At 38.4% G+C, this 23,313-nt stretch overlaps 2 protein-coding genes across 2 annotated transcripts in view; both read left to right on the top strand.

The window, feature by feature from the left end:
- The window catches only part of RALYL (RALY RNA binding protein like), a 427,107-nt gene that overhangs the window by 279,809 nt on the left and 123,985 nt on the right, over positions 1 to 23,313 (top strand). The gene's annotated exons all lie outside the window — the stretch shown is intronic.
- Positions 9,462 to 9,929, top strand: LOC129088474 (ubiquitin-conjugating enzyme E2 N-like). Its single transcript, XM_054595862.1, has one exon. It carries the CDS (start codon positions 9,516 to 9,518, stop codon positions 9,897 to 9,899), a length of 384 nt encoding a protein of 127 aa, XP_054451837.1. The 5' UTR covers positions 9,462 to 9,515; the 3' UTR covers positions 9,900 to 9,929.

Below are 23,313 nucleotides of genomic sequence, written 5' to 3'. Positions count from 1 at the left end.
TAAGAGAAAAGACTGAGTTTTTGAAAGATGTTTTTTAAAAATTTTAACTATGAGCAAGAAAAAAATGAAGTTCATAAGTTTGTTACTTTGAGGTGGCTTTAAATATGTTGATTAGAAAACAGTTCACACATTTTTAATAAAAAATATATAAAATAGTTCATTTCTTTGCAAGAGTACTTTGTCTGATTTAGTTATAACTACTAAAAGGGAAGCAAAATGCCTCATTTTTCAATGTCTAAAGGTGAGGGAGAAAAGAGCAGCCAAGTCTTACTAGATTTGTCAGCCATGCAAGATGAATGCTTCTCCCTAAAATGGTTTTTGTAGAAGAAATTAAATCTATTAAACTTTAAAAATCCTTTCTACTGGAAAGATAATGTGACTGATACTTCATCCTTGTTGGTATTGTTAAAAATCAGAATATCAAAATGTAAGGGATCTTCTTCCAAACGCCAGTGTTGACATGGAGTTCATGGACATTTGTGAGGTCAGATAAAAGCACAAGGGACTTGTATGAGTGCAACTAGGTGCTACATTGTTTGCACTTAAAAAATTGTTTGAAATATTTTCTCTCTGGGAAAATCTCTGTTAGAACTACTCCATCTGAAAAGACATCAGTGGCAAGAATCAAGACGGCAGAGGAGTGATTGGAGTCACACTGACCTCCTCCCAGGACCAACCTGGAATTACAACTAAATCACGGAGAAATCACCTGGAACAAACAACTGAACAGTAGTGAGAGAGGAGCCATATAACCTCAGACACACAGAAGAATCAGCTTTAGCACAACCTTACTGATAAAGATTATGGTAGACACTCAAGAAGGTGGGCACGGTGCCCACAGGTGACAGCACAGAAAGATATTGAAACTGTCAGTTGGATACCTCTGAAAAGAGTTGGGTCTGTCCATAAATGAAGATCTCCAGCCTACAGCAACAGAGTCCAAAAATTACACAGATAACATCTAGCTGCAAAAAGTGTCAGGGTTACTCTTTGCCAGAGAAGAGTGGGTGGAGAAGCAAAGAGCTGTCTAAAGGGCTAACATATGCACTTTTTTTGCAGCCACTTACCCTGGTCTCTGGCAAAAGTGGGGAAAACTGGGCTAGAGATGCCTGAAGAGAGACTAGGGAAGGAGGCTTTGCAGAGAGAACTGAGAGAATAGCTGGCAGGAATCTTGTGCTGACTCATCCCTCATATGTCAGCAGCCATCTTGCTCAAGCAGACCACTCCCCTGAGCAGCAACAGATTAGAGGACACAATAGCCTCACCCCCCAGGAGAGACTCACCCCAGGCCAGGTAGTGCTAAAGCCTGACTTCTGAGTACAGAGTGGCAGCCACAGATAGTAGATCCATGGCTAAAGGGGGCACAGAGTGCTAGAGAAACACTTGAGGAGAGAATGGAGAGAGATGCTTTGGGGAGAGAACTGAGAAAGGAGAGACTGATATCCCAGTTCTGACTCCTCCCTCATATGGCAGCTGCCACCCAGCTCAGGCAGACCACTCCCCTGAGCAGCAGCAGAATGACAGTACCCAATAACCCCATGCCCCATGAGGGACTCTAAGCCTGACTGCTGAGTGAAGAGTGACTAGATAAACAGCAGAAGTAGACAGCCACAGACAGTAGATTCATGGAAGCCTCAAACATACTACCTAAGGTCAAATAGGGACAACATCTGACATCATCAGACAAAGATCAGGAAAGAAAAAACAGCTGGCTCCTACTCTAGATATTCACAACACAAAGTTAGGAAATCAAGACAGACCAATATAAGAAGGAATTAAAAAAGGAGAGTCTCACAAATAATGGGAAGACAACGAAACACCCCCCAGGCAAATGGAAAGAAGGAATCCCCAGAAAGAGAAATAATGAAACAGAAGCAAGGAAACTATCAGATATGGAGTTCAAAACAATGGTTCTAAGGAAGCTCAATGAGTTCAGTGAGCTTAGAGAGCTCAGAGAGAATTACAAAAAACTACAAGGAACTATGTGGAAGTTACTGCAAATTATATCAGCATGAAAAAGGACATAGAAACTATCAATAAGACACAAGAGGAAATGAGGAATACAGTTTCTGAATTGAAGAACACAGTAGAAGGAATCAAAGACAGGCTAGGTGAAGGAAAGGAGCAAATCAACGAGCTGCAGGATAAGGTAGAAAAAAAACTCCCAGAAAGAGCAAGAAAGTGAGAAAAGACTCAAAAGAATGAAGAGACATTCAGGAGAATGCAGGACAATCTGAAACATAATAATATCTGTATCACAGGGATACCAGAAGGAAAAGAGGATGAGGAAGGAACAGAGAACCTGTTTGAATAAATAATGATGGAAAACTTCCCAAATTGGAAAGAGAAAAAGTCACACAAGTTCAGGAAGCACAGAGGGTCCCATTCAAGAGGAACCCAATGAGGTCCACTCCAAGACCTATTGGTAAAATATATTACCAATATTTTAATTATGACATCATAATTAAAATGCCAACATCAAAGACAAACAGAGAATCCTAAAGGAAGCAAAGGAGAAGAGATAGTAACATATAAAGGGAAGTCCCAATATGGATTGCAGCTGACTTCTCAACAGAAACACTGCATGCAAGAAGGGAATGGCAAGAAATATTCCAAGCAATGAAAAGCAAAGGGCTGCAAAGAACACCGCTCTACCCACAAGGCTCTCCATTAAAATGGAAGGCAAAATAAGGAGTTTCCCAGACAAAAGAAGGCTAAAAGAATACAACTCCTCTAAGCCAGCACTGCAAAATATGCTCAAGGGTCTTCTTTAAGAAGATGTAGGAAAAAGAGTCTGAATACCTAGTTCCTTTCACAATTGCCAATACTTGATATTACCAATATTTTTAATTCTTATTAATCTGATTGTGACAATGATGTATTTTAATTGTTCCTTTATTATTTGTTGAAACTAAACCTGTTTTGTATATATCTTGCCTATTTCTATTATTTTTAAAAAACTTCAAATGACTTTTTGGTATTCTTTATCCATTTTTTGACTAAATGTTTGTAGATTTTTTCCCCTAAAAATAAAACAAAAAATTATTAACCTTTTTTTAGATGTGTTGCAAATACTTTCCTCTTCTATTGCTTGTCCTGTTGCTTTTTTTATATGTATATTACTGTATAGTCATAAATGTTTAATATAGTCATATGGACAATATTTTATTTTATAGCTTCTGAGTTTGAATATTCACTTCAAGATAAGAAAAATATTAGCTTCTATTTTCTCCTAAAACTTAGATTCTACATATTGATTTTTAACTCACCTGAATACTTTTTGTGTTATGTGTAAAATAGGGCTCTGCATTTGTTTTATTTCAAGTAATAGTGGTTAATACACCTTATATATTTATTGTTTATTTTTAAATTATTTTTATTTTATTACAGTTGTCTCAGATTTCCCCCTTTACCCTTTTCCACCTATCACATCCCCACATATGCTCTCACAGTCAATTCCCACTCTGTTGTCCATGTCCATGGGTCATTCAACATGTTCTTTGTCTAGTTTCTCCCCCTTCTTTCCACCATTGTCCTCTTTCCCCATCCCCTCAGTTCACTTTCAGTCTGCTCCACGTTTCCATGCCTGTGGTTTATTTTTTCCATTAGTTTATTTTGTTGAAAAGATTCCACTGATAGGTGAGATCATATGGTATTTGTCTTTCACCAACTGGCTTATTTCACTTAGCATAATATTCTCCAATTCCATCCATGTTGTCTCAAATGGTAGGAGATTCTTTCTTTATTTCTTTCTTACTTGTTTCTTTCTTTCATCTAAATTTCTTTCTTTTTCTATTTAAATTTTTTTCTTTCTTTTAAATACAGATTGATTTTATTTATTTTTTTAAATCTCAAAGTCAATTATAAAATATTTAAAAATTTAAAATCATTATAAAGTTTCAACAATTAAAACATGACACCAGCTCAGAAATAATCAAGTAGATCAATGAAATACAATGCACATTCTAGAAACAAATGTATATATCTATCTAATAATGTAATTTATGATTAAATTGATAATTCAAATCAATGGGTAAAATAAGGCTTATTCAACAAATTAGGTGTATGGACCACTATTACTTGAAATAAAACAAATATAGAGCCCTATTTTACACATTATAAAAGAAATAGTCAAGTGAGTTAAAAATCAATATGTAGAATCTAAGGAGTTTTAGCTGAAAATGCAAACTAATATTTTATTACCCTGAATTAAAATATTCAAACCCAAAGCTATAAAGTAAAATATTAACAATATGACTCTATTACACATTTTTTAATATATTACACATTTTTTACTATATAGTAATATACATTTTAAAAGAAACTTTAAAGGACAAGTAAGAGAATGGGAAACTATTTGCCACACATCTAAAAAAGGGTTAATGCAACAATACAAAGATGCAAGGAAAATAAGACCAGCAACACTGAAAGGAAAAGAAATCAACAAAGACAAGAGGGAAGGAAGGAGGCGGGGCAGGGACAAGGAAGGGAAGGGGAAAGTCAAGGAACATATAGCAAGGACTCATGGACAAAACCAAAGGGAAGAGCTGAGGGAGGGAAGGAGGAAGGGGGCAAGGGAAAGTGGTGGGGGGAGGCAGAGACAAATGTATTTGAAAAAATAAATTAAAATAAAATTTAAAAAAATAAAAATAAAAATAAAAAGGGGTTAATGGTTTGGGGGGTTTTTTTAGGAAAAAAATTCTACAAACATTTAGTCAAAAAATGGATAAAAATAGCAAAAAGTCATTTCAAGCTTTTTAAAAATAATAGGAATTAACAAGAAATATACAAAACACATTTAGTTTTGACAAATAATGGAACAATTAAAATACCATGTCATTTTTACAATCAGATTATTCATATTAAAAATATTGGTAATATCAAGTATTGGTGTCTGTGAAAGGAAGTGGGTATTCACAGACTTTTTCTTAATCTTAAAGCAGTCTCTTTAGCGTATTTTGCAGTGCTGGTTTGGTGGAGGTGTATTCTTTTAGCCTTCTTTTGTCTGGGAAACTCCTTATTTCACCTTCCATTTTAATGGAAAGCCTTGTGGGTAGAGCAGAGTTGGTTGCAGCCCTTTGCTTTTCATTGCTTGGAATATTTCTTGCCATTCCCTTCTTGCTTGCAGTGTTTCTTTTCAGAAGTCAGCAGCAAGCCATACCGGACTTCCTTTATATGTTACTATCTCTTTCTCCCTTGCTTCCTGTAGGATTCTCTATTTGCCTTTGATATATGTCATTTTGATTATGATGTGTCTTGGAGTGGGTCTCATTGGGTTCCTCCTGAATGGGATCCTCTGTGCTTCCTGGACTTGTGTGACTTTCTCTCCTGAATTGAGGGAAGTTTTTCATCATTACTTTTTCAAACAGGTTCTCTTTCCCTTCCTCCTCTTTTTCTCCTTCTGGTATCCCTGTGATACAGATATTTTTACGTTTCAGGTTGTCCTGCATTTCCCTAAACACCTCTTCATTCTTTTGGAGTCTTTTCTCATTTTCTTGCTCTTTCTGGAAGTTTTTTTCTACCTTTTCCTCCAGCTCGCTGATTCAGTCCTGAGCTTCATCTAGTCTGTTTTTGATACCTTCTACTGTGTTCTTCAATTCCTCTGTGTCTTATTGATTGTTTCTATGCCCTTTTTCATGCTGATACAGTTTGCAGTAAGTTCCTCATAGTTTCCCTGTAGTTTTTTTATAATTCTCTCTGAGCTCACTGAGCTCATTGAACTTCCTTAGAACCATTGTTTGGAACTCAGTATCTCATAGTTACTTGACTCTGTTTCATTTAGTTCTCTTGCTGGGGATTCCTCCTTTCCCTTTGGTTGGGGGAAGTTTCTTTGTCTTCCCATTATTTGTGAGACTCTTCTTTTTTGTTCTGCTCTTAAATTGATTTGTCTTGATTTCCAGACTTTGTGGTGTGAGCTTTTATGATAGGGGATCCCTGTTTTTACTTTCTGCATCTTTGTCTGATGATGTCAGATGTTGTCCCTATCGGAATTTAGACAGTCTGTTCGAGAATTCCAGGAATCTACTGTCTATGGCTATTTCCTTCAGCTGTTAATATAGTCACTCTGCACTCAGCAGACCGGCTTATATAGCTCAGGGAGGGGTGGAGTCCCTGCTGGGGGCATAGCTATTGGGTCCTCTAATGCTGTTACCATTCAGGGGAGTTGTTTCTGCCTGAGCAAGATGGCTGCTGCCACATGGGGGATGAGTCATTACCGAGACCCTGCTGCTTCTCTCTCAGTTCTCTCCCCAAAACCTCCTTACCTTGTCTCTTCTCAGGCGTCTCTAGCCCACTCTGCCTTGCCTTTGCCAAAGCCCAGGGTAAGTAGCTGCAAATAAAAATTTACGCATTGGCCCTTTAAATGACCCTTTGTGTCTCCAGCTGCTTGTCTCTGGTAGAGAGTAACCCTGCCACTTTTCACAGCTTGCTATTTTCTGTGTACTTTTGGAGTTCTGGTGCTGTAAGCTGGAGATCCCTGCTTTTGGTTTAGACACCACTCTACTCAGTGGGATCTAACTGGCCTCTATAATGTATTTCTAGTGCTGTCACCCATGAGCACCCTGCCCACCTTCTTGAGTCTTTACCACACTACTTACTAGTTAGATTGTGCTAAAGATGATTCTTCTATCTTCAAGGTTATAAGACTCCTCTCTCACTGTTGTTCAATTGTTTGTTCCATGTGAGTTCTCCACAGTTTATTTGTAATTCCAGGTTGGTTCTGGTAGTGAGTCAGTGTGACTTCTACTCACTCCTCCGCCATCTTGATTCTGACCCTTATTTGTTCAATAAACTGTATTTTCCCCATTGATTTGAAATATCAACTTGATCATATATAACATTGTTATATTATACATTTATTTCTAGAATGCTCTTTTCATTTCATTGATCTACTTGATTATTTCTGTGCTGGTGTCTTGTTGTTTTAATTTCTGAGACTTTATAAGGGATTTAAATTTTTTAATATTTTCTAATTGACTTTGACTTTCAAATAAATAAATAAATAAATATATATATATATATAAAATCTGCATTAAAGAAAGAGAAAGAAGGAAGGAATTCTTACCTTTTGTGACAACATGGATAGAACTGGAGAATATTATGCTATGTGAAATAAAACAGTCAGTGAAAGTAAATACCATATGATCTCACCTGTAAGTGGAACCTATTCAACAAAATAAACTAATGAACAGAATAAACTACAGGCATGGAAACATGGAGCAGACTGAGAGTGAGCAGAGGGGATGGGGAAAGAGGACAATGGTGGAAAAAAGGGGGAGAAACTAGACAAAGAATATGTATAAATGACCCATGGACATGAACAAAGGGGGGATTGACTGTGGGAGCATAATGTGGGGATGTGATGGGTGCAAGGGGGTAAAGGGGGAAAGATTCAGAAAAGTGTAATAAAATAAACATTTTATTAAAAATAAAATGATTTAAAAATTTAAAATAAATTAAATGTCAAGAAAAAAGATATCAGTTGTTACCAGAAGGAGCTGATTGGAAATCAGGAAACCTACATCCACAGTGTGGAAGGCAGCTAGCTGATTTAAAGCAACTAGCCTTTCTCATAACAACACAAAGGAGTAGAGCTAAGCCACTTCTTACTGTATTCCCATTTCTAACATTCTGGGATTCTTCTATTGGCTCTCCAATCCAGAAGCTAATGTAAGGGACAACTGCTTCTTTATTGAGATTATTCCTTTGTTTTTCTTTCAAACTGTACCCAAGATCTGAAAATATATCTTTTAACTAAGTAATTCTACTTTTGAAAGTGTATCTAAGAAAATCCTATTTTAAAAATGTAAAACAATCGAAAGTATTCCCCAGATGTTCTTTGCAATTTTGTTTATACTACTGAATAATCTAATCTGACCAAAATATTATACAGTGGTGAGTATGACACTTCTGTTAGATGGAATATTTAAAATATATTATTAATTCTATCATGGGAAAAGTTTTAAGACTTGAGTAACCAAAAAAAAAATTTTATATAAACAGCATATAATATATAAAGGGTACATATTATATAAATAGAAAACTAAAACTATTTAATAAGTAAAACAAACATTTTGAGAAAAAATAGAGATCAAACTATTAGCTCTCATTGTCTTTGAACATGGAGAATATGGGTGATTTTTTTTAATAGGGATGATTTCAATACCTAATGCACATTTTCTTTCATGAGAATTCTATAACCAAAAAAGGAAAAAAATGAGAGAATTAAAAACCAGATTTTTCCCATGGTAGCTGACAAAAATCCCATAAAAGCACTCACACAGGCAACAATGAGAATTCTTTGTGCTTATTATACAAATCAGCTCAACAGATATAGTCCTTCACCTCAGGGCTACACTCCTTAGTCACCATGGTTATTAGAAAAGTCAATTTTCTAAAAGGGCTACTTTATTAACATGAGTCTCACAGGTCCAGTAGCCCTGTGTAGAGAAGCAGTCACTGTCATTCACCACACAGCAGACAGGAGCTCAGGGCAGGAGGAGGGAGAGCGGCTGAAGTCATGTAATCTTCAAAAATGAAAAAGTCAAAATTTATGAGCCCTTAAGTTGTGCAATAAAATACGTTATCAAAGACACAGGGTAATGACAGGTCTAACTGCAAATTAGTGAGCCAGTGATAGGACAGTGGCACCTGCCAGGGAGTAACTGCCCTCAATTGTATTGAAAACTGTAGTTCAGTTCTTCACCACTGGTGCTTTGAAAGGGCATAATGGACAGGGCATGCACATGACTGAGAAGGGGAGACAGGGCTATGTCCCCAACCCTTAGCGGTGATAACCTATGGCTGCAGGACAAGACATGCTGAGGAATCTGAGGACAGTAAATGGATCAGAATGTGCCTTTTAACAAAGTGATACACCAAACAATAGCTCAGTTTGAATAGAAATAGAGGATGACCCACAAAATACAGAAGTCATGTGTGAAATAGCATTTTGAGTTGGATTTCTGAGCAGCTATTAGAGTCACTTTAAGTCTTTTCTTACTAAAATTGTCCAATGATATCAGGTTGAAGACATCATTGTACTATAGTGAAAATTATAGAAGAATTTCAGTATCATTGTAACTTCTAATTTCTTTTTTTCCATCTCTGAAAATATCTTGTTTATTTATGCTTATACCTTTTTAATTGAATTTAATGGGGTGATGTTGTTCACAAAACTACTAAAGATTGTCTTTCCCTCATTTTTTTAAAACTCTTCATGACCGTAACTAAATATGGCAAATCTCATGTTTAGCAGGTTGAGAAAAGAAACATTAAATAGCCAGTATTTGAAAATATGAACTAAACAGTGTAAAAAAGTTGAAACACTTTGCCTAAACCACATGAAGATATTATGAAAGAAACAAGTAATATCAGGCATCCATTTTAACTAAAAAATTAAATTATATTTAAAATGTGATGCTAAAGAAACAAAAAGGGAGCCTGGGACTTCGACTTGTGCGTGATCTGAGCGGAGCCGGAGACTAGAACGGAGGCCGAACTTGGGATCTGACAAGATGGCCGGGCTGCCCCTCAGGATTATCAAGGAAACCCAGCGTTTGCTAGCAGAACCAGTTCCTGGCATTAAAGCAGAACCAGATGAGAGCAACGCCCGTTATTTTCATGTGGTCATTGCTGGCCCCCAGGATTCCCACTTTGAGGGAGGGACTTTTAAACTTGAACTATTTCTTCGAGAAGAATACCCGATGGCAGCACCTAAAGTACGTTTCATGACCAAAATTTATCATCCTAATGTAGACAAGTTGGGAAGAATATGTTTAGATATTTTGAAAGATAAGTGGTCCCCAGCACTGCAGATCCGCACAGTTCTGCTATCGATCCAGGCTTTGTTAAGTGCTCCCAATCCCGACGATCCATTAGCAAAAAATGTAGCGGAGTAGTGGAAGACCAAAGAAGCCCAAGCCATAGAAACAGCTAGAGCATGGACTAGGCTATATGCCATGAATAATATTTAAGTCAATCTGATCATCAAGTGTGTGTCACTTCTCCTGTTCTCCCAAGACTTCTTCATTTTATGTTTGCATTTAATGGACACAGTCTTAGAAACATGACAGAATAAAAGCCCAACATCTTCAGTCCTTTGGTGATTAAATGCACTTTAGCAAATCTATGTCTTGTCCTGATTCACTGTTATAAAGCATGAGCAGAGGCTAGAAGTATTATCTGGATTGTTGTGAAACGTTTAAAAGCAGCGGCCTCTCTCTGCTTTTATTCATTTCCCCCATCATGATTTAAATATAAAGCACTGTGAATGAAGGTAGTTATCAGGGTTAGCTGCAGGAGTATGGGTGTTTTTCTTTATTTTATTTTTTTTGAGGGGGGAAGTAGTTTTAAATTTATGGGCTCCTTTCCCCCTTTTTATGGTGATTTAATTGCATTGGTTAAAAGCAGCTAACCAGTTCTTTAGAATATGCTCTCTAGCCAAGTCTAACTTTATCTAGATGCTGTAGATGGACAAGCTTGATTGTTTTGAACCAAAATGGGAACATTAAATATTACAGTCCTCACTAATAACATTGTGACTTTGCTGTCAAATGTAGAATCCTCCCTTCAAGAAAAACCTTGTCACCATTTTGTATGGCTTGTCTGAAAACTTCTGTAAATCCTATGTTTTAGTAAAATATTTTTTGTTATTCTAAAAAAAATAAACAAAAAGGAAAATAGTGTTATATGTAAGCAGGGTACAATGTGAGTAACCAACTATTAGTCAGTCTGCACTCAGTCTGGTCAGAGAACCAACAAATTGGTAGAAAGAAATGAAGGTCTCTTAGGGTCAGCCTTGAGGGTCTATGGAGGAGCTGGAGACTTAAAGAAGAATTTCTGACTCAGCAGTTCTGTGTGGACTGTACAATCTCAAGCCCACAAGATTAATTTAACTTTAAGCCTCTATCAACAGAGTTGGCTTGAGGATTAACCACATTCAGTCTATTAGATTCTCTGTGGATCTAGTGGAAGAGAAAATACAGAGAATCACTAATTAATCCTTTATCAATTATTAAGCACCTACTGGACATTGTTCTGGGTACTGAGGCTACACAAGTTAACAAAATGCATACAAATTCCTGACCTTGCCTTCAAGTATCAGGTAAGTGATAATAAATAAAACTAAACAATTAAGCAGCTGTGAGAAGGTAGCAGGTGTTAAGCGCAGGGAGTAGGAAGGTGAAGGTGTTGCTATCTTGAATAGGGTGCTCAGTGAAGACCAAGCTGAGAAGGTGATACTGAGCCAAGACTTACAGGAAGTGATGAGCAGGCAAGTAAGGTTTTACCTGGTGGAAAAGCATTCTGGGGAGAGCGACAATAGACACAAAGGTCCTAAAGCAGAAGCATACCCATGTGTTGAATAAAAAGCAAAAAGCCAGTATTTCTGGAGCTGAGTCAGGCAAAGCTGGGTAACTTGAAGAGGTAAGCATGTGTTGGCAGAGATGTAATAGAGGTGTTAAACCATGTAAAACCTCATGGACAAGTGAAATACCTCAGTTTTTACTAGAGTGAAATGGGGAGCCTTTGGAAGGTTTTAAGCAAAAGAATACTGTGGCAGGACATATATTTTGGAGGTCATTTGAGCTCTATGTTGAGAATAGGTTATGCAAAAACAGGGAGGAACAGGGGAAAACAGGCAGGAGATGATGATGATTCAGGTAGGGTACTGGCAGTGGTGAAACCAGTAGTTATACCATGGATGGTTTTGAAAGCAGAGCCAACAGACTTGCCAACAGATTGGATGTGGACTGCGAGAGAAAGAACAGAGTTAAGGATATTATCTACTGCTTGATGAAATTTACTGGCTTAAAAAAAACAACTTCCTATTTATCCTGTCCAGCAGTCTGGGCTGGGTTTGGTTGGGCAGTTCTGCTCTGTGGGGTGTCCAACACTGTCCCTGGGGTGACATATCAAGTGCCCCAGTGGTGACATGTCAGGTACCCCAGTGGAATCTTCCTTGAACAGCTCCCTGGGCCAAGTGTGTCTCTCTGCATGGTCTCTCCACATGGTTAGCTTCAATGCCATCACAGCACAGTGGTCTCAGAGTGATCAGTTTTGCATAGTGACTGAGTTAAGGAAGGAAGAAGCAGTTGCTTGTCAGCTGAAAAACTAGGGTGAAAGTTCCACAATGTCACATTTGACGGCAAGTTGCAAGGCTAGTACATGTACAAGATGTGGGTACATGGACTCCACCTCTGGATTAGTGTAAGAAAGGAATTGATTATGGCTGGACTGTTCACCACAGGTATCTCCAAAGTTTGGGGACCAAGCATGAAGTATATAAAGTTGCAGTTATGTGGGATGGGCAGTACTCATGGTGGAGATTGGAACAGGCCAGGTGGAAGGTTAAAATGAGGAGTTCAGCTCTTGAACATGTGAAAGTCAAGATATCTGTTAGATAGCAGAGTGGAAGTGTCAAGACAAGAATTAAAGACATAGCCTGGAGTTCAGGGAAACGGTAGGACTGGATGTGCTCAGTTGTGAGTCACCAGCATGTGGGTGTAACTCGCAGCCACAAGACTGGAGGAGAGCAAACTCAAATGGAGTAATTCAAGAGAGAAAGGAAAGAAATCTAAGGGCTGAGCTGTAGAATACACTGGTATTTGAAATCAGGAACTAGCAAAAGTGGCTCAAGACAACTAGTAAGGTAGCTGAAACCCAGTGACAAAAATATTTGCAGGAAGAAGTAATTAATTGGGTCTAGTGGTCTCCAAAGTTCATACTAACCAGAAATTTACCTCAGCATTGTAAATTGTGAATTCACTCTGAGGATTGGAGACTTTGACAAGATTGTATCTACCAGGTTTGGGGTCATGGCTCATGGCTCATGGCTCAATGATGCATAGTTAACTTAGGGAGTAGCCCAGAAGGGAATGGGACTTAGAATTATAAACCCACACTCCTGTGAGACACTTATACCTTCAGGGTTAGAGGCACACTACCATGAAGCCCCTTGCCAGTCTGGCTGAGCTCTCAACATGTCCTGGAAGTGGTAATATAGAGTAATCAAGGCCCATGATTGGCATCACACAATTCTTTCAGCATACGGCAGTTGAAATCATTAAATTCTGATATTTAGTTCCAGGAATTAATTTTTCAAAGATCTGGGAGTGGGGAAACACTGGGTATGAGAGGGGCTCAGGTTATCCAGACAGGAACTTGGGCAGAAGATTAATTTAGCAGTCACATGTGTCACTAGGAAGGGGGCAGCAATACAGTCAAGCAAGACACATGCAAAAATTAGTTGTTTCCTCAAGCTTGTATCAGACATTAGCTACATCTTAGGCTAAATAGGTTTCATGTGTTTCACTAAGAGAACATGGAGGAGAGGGTAGTTATATCTGGGACCTGAACAGGTGTGAATGTGGGGCACAGAGGTAAGGTGGGTGGGGGAGGGGTTGAGGGAGGGAAGTGAGGACAAAAGTTAACTGCTCATCTCAGTTTACTAGGGCTGCCCTATGAATACACGTTTTATGTCATTTAGGATCATTCACACTGCACAACGTATTACCAGTGGCAATCAAGAGATGCACAGAATTGAATTGACTCTGATTCCTTCACTTACAGTGGAGGGGAAAAAAATAAATGATCTCAGGATTCTGCAGAGAGCAGGACCGTGGGCTGAAATCTGAAATGGAATGAATGACTGATGACCTGCTTCCTCTGTCGGTGCTCTTGGCAAGTTCCAGGTCTCCAATGGATTTACAAGCTATTATCCAGGAACCACCAGAGACAAGGGAAAGAGACAGCTGAGCAGTCACTGGCTACTGTGTTGTAAATTTACTTACTTTCACCACACAGGGTAGGAACTGAGATAAGCAAATCTGCCAACATGCAAATAATGAATTTAAAAGTTCTCTTTTCAAGAATGAGAGAGGAACACAGGTACAAAGATAAAGATGAGTAAGTTTCTATCAGTAATATCTCTTAATGTGAATGTAATAAATGCTCCAATCAAAAGACACAGGGAAGCTGAATGGATAAGAAAACATGACCCACACATATGCTGCCTACAAGAGACCCACCTCAGAGCAAGAGACTTACACAGATTGAAAGTAAAGGGATGGAAAAAAATATTCCAAGAATGGGCAAGAGAAAACGGCGGAGGTTGCCATACTTGTATACGACAAAGTACATTTTAAAACAAAGGCAATAAAAAGATACCCAGAGGGGCACTATATACAATTTAAAGGAAGAATCTATCAAGACATAAACATTGTAAACTTATATGCTCCCAATATAGGAGCCCCAAAGTACATAAGGAAACTGTTGTATGACTTCAAAAAAAGATATAGACAGCAACACACTGATAGCAGGGGATTTCAACACACCAATGTCAAAAATGGACAAATCTTCCAAACAAATAATTAAAAAATATATTGTGGCGCTGAATGACACACTGAATCAAAGAGACTTAACTGACATATATAGAACCTTCCATCCTAAAGAAGAAAAATACCTATTCTTTTCAAATGCTCATGGCAGTTTTTCAAAGATAGACCACATGATAGGACACAAAGCAAACCTCAGCAAATTCAGGAAAATTGAAATAATACCAAACTTTTTCATGGAAGTTTGCCCTATGAATACACGTTTTATGTCATTTAGGATCATTGGACCACAATGGCTTGAAATGGGAAATCAACCTCAAAGAGAAACTTCAAAAACTTGCAAACTCATGGAGATGGAAGAGTACACTATTAAACAATGAATGGGACAATAATGAGATAAGAGAATAAATCAAAAAGCTTCTGGAAACAAATGAAAATGAACAGACAACAGTCCAAAACCTATGGGACACAGCAAAGGCAGTCCTGAGAGGGAAGTTCATAGCAATACAGGCTTACCTAAAAAAGATAGAAACATGTCCAATAAAAGACCTAACACTACAACTTCAAGAACTGGAGAAACAACAACAAATACATCCCAGACCAAGGAGAAGGAAGGAAATAGTCAAGATTAGAGCAGAACTGAATGACATAGAGACAAAAAAAACAATTTAGAGGATCAACCAATCCAGAAGCTGGTTCTTTGAAAAGATAAACAAAATTGAAAAGCCTTAAAGCAGACTCACCAAGACAAAAAGGGAGAAGACCCAAATTAATAATATCAGAAACGAAAAAGGAGAAATAACAACTGACAACACAGAAATACAAAGGATTGTCAAGAAACTACTATGAACAGTTATACGCCAAGAAATTTGAAAATCTTGATGAAATGGACAAATTTGTAGAAAAGTATAATCTTCCAAAACTGAAGGAGGAAGAAACAGAAAGCTTGAACAGACCGATAACCAGCTGGGGAAATTGAAGCAGTAATCAAGAAACTCCCGGCACACAAGGGCCCAGGGCCGGACGGTTTCACAGCAGAATTTTACAAAACATTTAAGGAAGAGCTAAGCCCTGTCCTTCTCAGACTATTCCAAAAAATCCAAGAGGAGGGAAGACTCCCAGACTCCTTCTATGAGGCCAGCATCACCCTGATCCCAAAACCAGATAAAGACCCTACAAAGAAAGAAAACTACAGGCCAATTTTGCTGATGAACATAGATGTTAAAATCCTCAACAAAATATTGGCAAACCACATCCAGCCATACATTCAAAGGATTATCCACCACGATCAAGTGGGATTCAACCCAGGCATGCAGGGCTGGTTCAATATACTCAAGTCAATAAACGTGATGCATCACATAAATAAAAGAAAAGACAAAAAACACATGATCATCTCGATAGATGCAGAAAAAGCATTCGATAAGGTAGAGCACCCATTTATGATCAAAACACTCAGCAAAATGGGAATAAATGGGGCATTACTCAACGTAATAAAGGCCACATATAAAAAACCTACAGCCAACATCATACTCAATGGGCAAAAACTAAAAGCTTTCCCACTAAGATGGGGAACACGACAAGGATGTTCGCTTTCACCGCTTGTTTTCAACATCGTATTGGATGTCCTAGCCACAGCGGTCAGACAAGAGCAAGAGATAAAAGGCATCCAAATAGGAAAGGAGGGAATAAAGCTATCATTGTTTGCAGATGACAAGATAGTATGCATAGAGAACCCTGTAGACTCTACCAAAGAAAACTCCTCAACCTAATAAGTGAATTTGGCAAAACAGCGGGATACAAAGTCAACATTCAGAAATCAAAGGCATTTTTGTACACCAGCAATGAAATAGAAGAAGAAGAAATTAGAAAAAAAAAATACCGCTCAATATAGCAAGAAGAAAAATAAAGTTCTTAGGAATAAATTTAACCAAAGAGGTAAAAGATCTGTACGCAGAAAACTATACAACTTTGAAAAAAGAAATTAAGGAAGACACAAATAAATGGAAGCATATACTGTGCTCATGGATTGGAAGAGTTAATATCATCAAAATGTCCATACTACCCAAAGCAATTTATAGATTCTACGCAATCCCTATTAAGATACCAATGACGTATTTCACAGAAATAGAACAGACATTTCAAAAATTTATATGGAACCATAAACGACCCCGAATAGCCTCAACAATTCTGAGAAAGAAACCCAAAGTAGGAGGGATCACAATACCAGACATCAAACTCTACTACCTAGCCACCAGACTCAAAACAATCTGGTGCTGGCACAAGAACAGACCCATAGAACAGTGGAACAGAATAGAAAGCCCAGAAATAAGCCCAGGTCTCTATGGGCATCTAATATTTGACAAAGGGGGCAGAAGCATAAAATGGAGCAATAATAGCCTCTTTAACAAATGCTGTTGGGAGAGCTGGACGGCTACATGGAAAACATTGAAATTGGATCATCAGCTGACACCATACACAAAAATAAACTCAAGATGGATAAAAGACTTAAATATAAGTTGCAACACCATCAAAGTCCTAGAGGAGAACATTGGCAGGAAACTCTCATATCCCACACAGCCATTTTTTCACCAATATGTCTCCTAAAGCAAGGCACATAAAGGAAAGAATAAACAAGTGGGACCTTATCAAAATAAGAAGCTTCTGCACGGCAAAAGAAAACATCAGCAAAATGAAAAGGGAACCAACCGTATGGGAAAATATATTCGCTAATGATACATCAGATAGAGGTTTGATCTCCAGGGTATATAAAGATCTCACTCGACTCCACTCCAAGACGACAAATGATCCAGTCAAAAAATCGGCAAAGGACCTGGACAGATGCTTTTCCAAGGAGGAGACACAGAGTGCCCAGAGTGATTTGAAAGGATGCTCAGTATCAGAAGCCATCAGAGAAATGCAGATCAAAACCTCCATGAGGTACCACCTCACACTGATCAGAATGGCCATCGTAAACAGATCCACAAACAACAGGTGCTGGCGAGGCTGTGGAGAAAAGGGAACCCTCATCCACTGTTGGTGGGAATGCAGACTGGTGCAGCCATTGTGGAAGGCAGTGTGGCATTTCCTCAAAAAGCTAAAAGTGGAACTGCCTTTTGACCCAGCGATTCCCCTGCTGGGACTATACCCTTCGAATCCCAAAACGCCAATTCAAAAGAACCTATGCACCCCAATGCTCATAGCAGCACAATTTACAATAGTCGCGTGTTGGAAGCAACCTAAATGCCCATCAGTAGAGGATTGGATCAAAAAGTCATGGTACATATACACAATGGAATACTACGCAGCAGAAAGAAAAAAAGAACTACTAAACTTCGCGACAGGATGGATGGAACTGGAGAGCATTATGCTAAGTGAAATGAGCTAGGGAGTGAAAGACAAATACCATATGATCTCACTTATAAGTGGAACCTTACCAACAATACCAAGATGCAGGGAAAATAAGACAAAGAACACTGAAAGGAAAAGAAATCAACAGAGACAAGAGGGAAGGAGGGAGGAGGGCAGGGAAAAGGAAGTGAAGGGAAAGTCAAGGAACATATAGCAAGGACTCATGGACAAAACCAAAGGGGAAGAGCTGAGGGAGGGAAGGAGGAAGGGGGCAAGGGAAAGTGGTAGATGGTAGGCAGAGGCAAATGTATTTGAAAAATAAATTTTAAAAAAATTAAGGGACAAAAAGGAACTTTTAAAAATGTTAATAAGCATTCAAGAAAGATGTTAGAATATATTATACCCCAAACTGGACATCTGTTCATTATGCCTAGAATTCAAATAGGCCAAATCAGATTTAGAATCATGGACTCTAGGTAGTCTGCCTTCAATTAAAGAACTCAGTGACTCTATCCAATAAATATAAATAATTAAGTGTTAAAAAAAAAGTTCTCTTTTCAGAAAATGATTTCTCTTATTTGAATGGAAAGGGGTGAAGAGCTGTGTGTGCTCTCTTCCAGTATGAAAGGTGGTAATGTCACTTCTGGAGTCATAGCATAGCAAAGGTGACCTTGTCCTCTGCCCTGGCCTCCCCTATCCTGGCCATGCCCCTGGGCTGTTGTACTAAAGCCCAGAGTTGGTAAATACACATTCTTGTTCTTTCCTATTTGTGAGGCAGACATGGATTAATTACAGCCCTTTTACACCTGTGGGCCTGAGTAGGTTTTAGAATTCTTGTCAACATGTTGTTCCCAGCAGCCACCATCAATTAGTCAGAAAGTGACACAAAAATTAAAACCTGTTTGACCTCTCATCTTCAGATTATACAAACTTTTAAGGAAATGATTGCTCCCATGGCCTCCCCAGAGTTCTGCATTGCCATAAACTTCTCAATGTGGATGACAGGATGCCATAAAAAGCTACAGTTGGGGTAATCCTTGGGCATCTATTTTAACACTCCAAACTTGTAGGTAGCCATACTTGGAAAAAGGCTCCAAATGCCACAAGAATGTCCTCAAGAGTGCCTGATCATGGCCAGTGCACAAAACATCTATTTTTTTTAAATTACAGTTTGCATTCAGTATTATTCTGTATTAGTTTCAGGTATACAGCATAGTAGTTAGACAATCGTGTACTTTGTGGAGAGGTCTTTTGATATTTCCAGTACATACCTGGTCCCAATCATAATTATTATGATTTTATTGACTCTGTTCTTCATGCTGTACTTTACATACCAGGGACTGTTCTGTAACTGAACTCTTAGTCACTAAATCGTGCTCAGACTTGGGCAGGTGGGGATGTGGTGCCCTTACTGGCCAGTGCTCCTCCACACAATGAGCACCAGGGAAACATCCTTCTCACAGAAGCCTTGCTCCCCATAGTAGAAGCCTGTGTTGCTTTTGCTTTTGTTTTTTTCTCTTCAGATGAGGAAAGGAAAGTCAAGAGACAGATTCTAATTTTCACTGGATGTCAAAAAATTCACCTACAGTTACCTATGAAAAGTCTCCCTATGGCATAAGGAAGACTCTTACTTGTTTTAATCTTTTAGCAATAAATGAATTTTTAAGGATACTGATAGAATTGTGAGATACTTTAATGTGAAAAATGTTCAGTAAAGGAAAACATCTCAGAATCATAAGGGCTTCTCTTTAATCAAAATTATCATTTTTTGCTCACATTTGGTCACTGCCTTAGCAAAAAAACACTGCCTTAGCTTGTGTTTAAGTCACAAGCTCTTGGAAAGGTGAAAATGCCATGTTTTGGGAGGCAGACTCTGTCCCTCAGAGCTGCTCCAGGTCACCATGGATGGGGAAATAAAATAAGTCATTCCAGATACTTCTCAGTCTCCCAGGGAAAGGGGGTGGCAATTCCCTCTAGCAGAGAATGCCCCAGCCCCTGTGTTCAATGGCTTTTATTGAAAGGGTTGTCCATGGGGGTGAGGTGGGAGGAATGTACAGGTAATTTCATTACATCAGTATGTTAATGTTTATCAAGAATAGGTGATGTTTTGAAGGAGACAAAGGGCAGGAATGCACCAATTTGCATGGGTCTGAGATGAGTAAACATAAGAGTGCCAAATGGTTTAGGGCCAGGGCCTATGAATAATGTAAATTTCCTCCCAGAGTGAGATGGTTATCATAGCTTTGAGGGAAAAACAAAGAATGCTTCAAGGAGAGTAATTTACTTCTAGGCCTGGTTACCCCCTAGAACTGCCCAATCCAGTTTAGGGCTGCCTCTAGTATTGTTTTAAGCCTGAGCCAGGCAGGCAGAGCAGAGCAGTCAAGAGATAAGGAGACTTTTTCAGATAGACTGAGGACTCTGGCCATAACAAAGCCAAGGGATGAGGGTGTTTTGCCCTTTCTCCATGTGCCCAAAGTCCTTCCCTGATGGCCCCTATGTAAGTGTGCCTGTCTTAGGTTGCCCCTGCCATCAACGGGTCTTACCCATCATTGACTAACCAGCCATTCTCCGGGGCCAAGCAGGGTGATGTGAGGGAGGCAGTGGCTGCACCCCTGCCAAGAGGACAGGTTTTGTCTCCTCAGTGGCCTATTTTCCCAAGGCCTCCTTGCTTAGCTCCAACCTTAGGGCCCTCTCATCTGTTGACAAAGCTACAGTCCCTGAAACCAGGTGAGACTGTTCCCAACGGTCATGTAGATGTGTTTAGACTAAATGGTTAATGATGAAATGAAGGCTACATTTTATACATCAAAATTGTTCCTGTAATCCTCGAAAAGGTTATTAAGCATTTTGTCAAATGGTCTGTCAGATATTACCTATGTAACAAGCAATTCGGCAGCAAAGTATTAACGCGCCATGACCTGGACACTGTCTCAGGGATGGTTCTGCCAATACCTACGGCTGCTTTGAGGACATACTGCAGAAGAAAGGTCACTGGGGAGATGTCTCTAACAGCCCACATGAAAGATGATGATCACATGGACTGCAGTAATAAGAGCTGAGGGGTTGACCAGAAAGAAGAGGACTTTGGCACTGGAAACAATGGAACTACAGGGATCTGCTGCATGTGAGTGTTATTGGCAACGAGTAATGAGAAACATTCTACTCTCTTTAGCTCAGTCACCTGAGTGGCTAATGATGTCACTGAGTAAGAGATAAAGAGAACAATGAGGGTGGTAGGCAAGGAATTTTGTTTGGGATGTGTTGAGTTAAAGGCACCTGTAATTGCAGGTGTATGCTCAGCATATGTAGGTAAGCTTCATAAATGGAGTGATACCAGAAATGGAAGTTTGAGAACATCCAGAATGTTGGCAACATTTGAAATCAGATAAGATCTATCAATAGAATTAGGAAAGAATAAAGAGAAGACATATGGTGATGCCACTGAGAACATGTAAACAAAACAAGCAAAATATATTGGTGAGATGTGACGTACTGTGTGAGACATGACTCCATGAACTTTGGGGCCAAAAATATCTAAATTCAAATTCTGTTTACCGCTTTTAACTCTGTAACCTTGGGAAAGACACTTAGTATCCTTAGGAATCAGTTTCCTGATCTGTAAAATGAAATCCACCTCAGAGAGTATCATGATGTTTAAATAAATCAATGCTTATAAAGTATTTTGAGTAATGTTGGCCCTCAGTAAATATAGCTGTTTTTCATTGTTGTTAAATACATGGTATTATAAATCCTTTTGTCCCAAATATTGATCTTAATTTTGTATTCTATTTTATTTCTCTACTGTGCCTATCTTTTTTGGAAGGCTATAGTTTGTTTATATCATTCTAGTCATAATTCTAGCAAGTCCTGAATGAAGTATTATTAAATTTACTACCCATTTCCTGTTAAAAGTAAATCTTAGGAAAGATAAAATCAATTTGTTTTTCTTTGCAAAACAATTACCTCATTAAAAACTCAGACAGGTTCTCTCTGGGTATATTGCAATGTAATCATCTGTTTCTAATGCTTAAGTTGATGAACAGTTTTCTCCAAAGGGATGTTCCTTGCAGTAGCTTTCTTATTTTACTTATTCTTTTTACTTTTCAGGGCTTAAATTACAAAAGGGAGTTTTTAATATGTTCTAGACATTTTAGCTCTTAGAGAGATGACCTGCCTTTGGTACAGTTGTGGCCATCCTGGCCAGTTCTGTGCCAGGAAGCCTTCAGATTGTTCTAAATACATAATCTCATGTTCTTCACAACAGCCCCTTGAGTTGGTTCTGATGTTTGCTATATAGTAATGAAAAAAATGTTAAAATCTCTTAATCATATCAGTGCTATGGAAGGTGACTTCATGTAATGAACCACACCTGAGCAGTTGTTACAAAGCAGAACATCTTTCAATGTGGGTCACTTGTCACATTTCTGAGGATGAGATATGAGGTAGGATGGCCTGGTGGCGGCTTCCCACCAAGATTTTCTCTTCTATGTCACCAGTGAAAATGCTTGTGAGTCCTGGCACCTGGGGCTTGTCTTCAGTGGACAATTATCTTTCCTTTCTGCTCCGCTCACAGAGCACCAGCAAATTTCCCCACCTAGGCCTATTAGAAGGCTTAACACAAAACTGTCAGGAGTTTCTTGTCTAAGTAGAGAGGCATATTTAATATTCTTACAAGTCTTAATGGAACTCTTAGTTAAACTTTTAATCCAGGACTATTTTCCTGAGAATATGTCACAGTGTTGGAAATGAGAAGTAACAGAAGCATAGACAGGACCATCTTCATAAGATGAAGGTGTCAAGATTGGCTTTAAGAAGGTGTTAGATAAACACAAATGATAAATAAATCATGCATAGGGGAAGGAAGGGAAAAAAAACAGTACTTACATAGAAATGGAATGCTAAATACACAAAGTCAAAGCTAAACCAAATTTTTTTGAACAATTAACAAACTTCCTGCAATAAAGTATCTGGTAAGAGAAGCAATAGAGAACAACATGGAAAGCTGGGGTTTGTGAAGAGCTTTCAAACAACGACTATAATTTTGGGCATCATCATATGGTTTTTGAAATTGTCAAGAGGGATGGTAACATATATATAAATAAAATAATTTAAAACATGAAAGCTTTTTTTAAAAATCTTAAGCACCAGAATTTAGATTAAAAAATGCCTTCAGTATTTGCCTACATTTAACCTATAATCAATCATATGATAAGAAGCATATGAAAATGACTTGGCCAATATATACATTTACCTACTGGTCTTCTTAATAATTAGGAAATATTTAAAAGGGGATACTTTTCTGATTGATTTACCTTTGGTAAGGACTATATCATTCACTTATTAAAAGAGAAAATTCCCTGGATGCAATCCTACCTTATTTTATAATGAGAAAAACAAGCCCCAGAATGTTTATTAAATGGCTTGCTCAAGATACCACAATGAAGCAGAGACTTCAGAATTATATTCTTCATTAATGTGTAAAGAACTACAAAAAAATACCTGGTTCTTAGGAGACACAAGAAGGCAAGAAGACCCTCATCTGTGACCTGACTCCTCCTACCCTGCTTGGTGGTGTTGCCACTAAGTGACCACAAATGTCATGACTTTTAGATCTTCATGCTGGAAGACCTAC

This window comes from Pteronotus mesoamericanus, unplaced genomic scaffold (genome assembly GCF_021234165.1).
Source record: "Pteronotus mesoamericanus isolate MK-2021 breed Mesoamerican mustached bat unplaced genomic scaffold, CSHL_Meso_final scaffold_54, whole genome shotgun sequence".
Classification (NCBI taxonomy): Eukaryota; Metazoa; Chordata; class Mammalia; order Chiroptera; family Mormoopidae; genus Pteronotus; species Pteronotus mesoamericanus.
Note: the sequence above shows the minus strand (reverse complement) of the source record. Positions and strands in the feature narration are given on the sequence as shown.

Coding starts and splice junctions, on each gene's coding strand:
- LOC129088474 (XM_054595862.1), top strand. CDS start 9,516: ATGGCCGGGCTGCCCCTCAGGATTATCAAGGAAACCCAGCGTTTGCTA.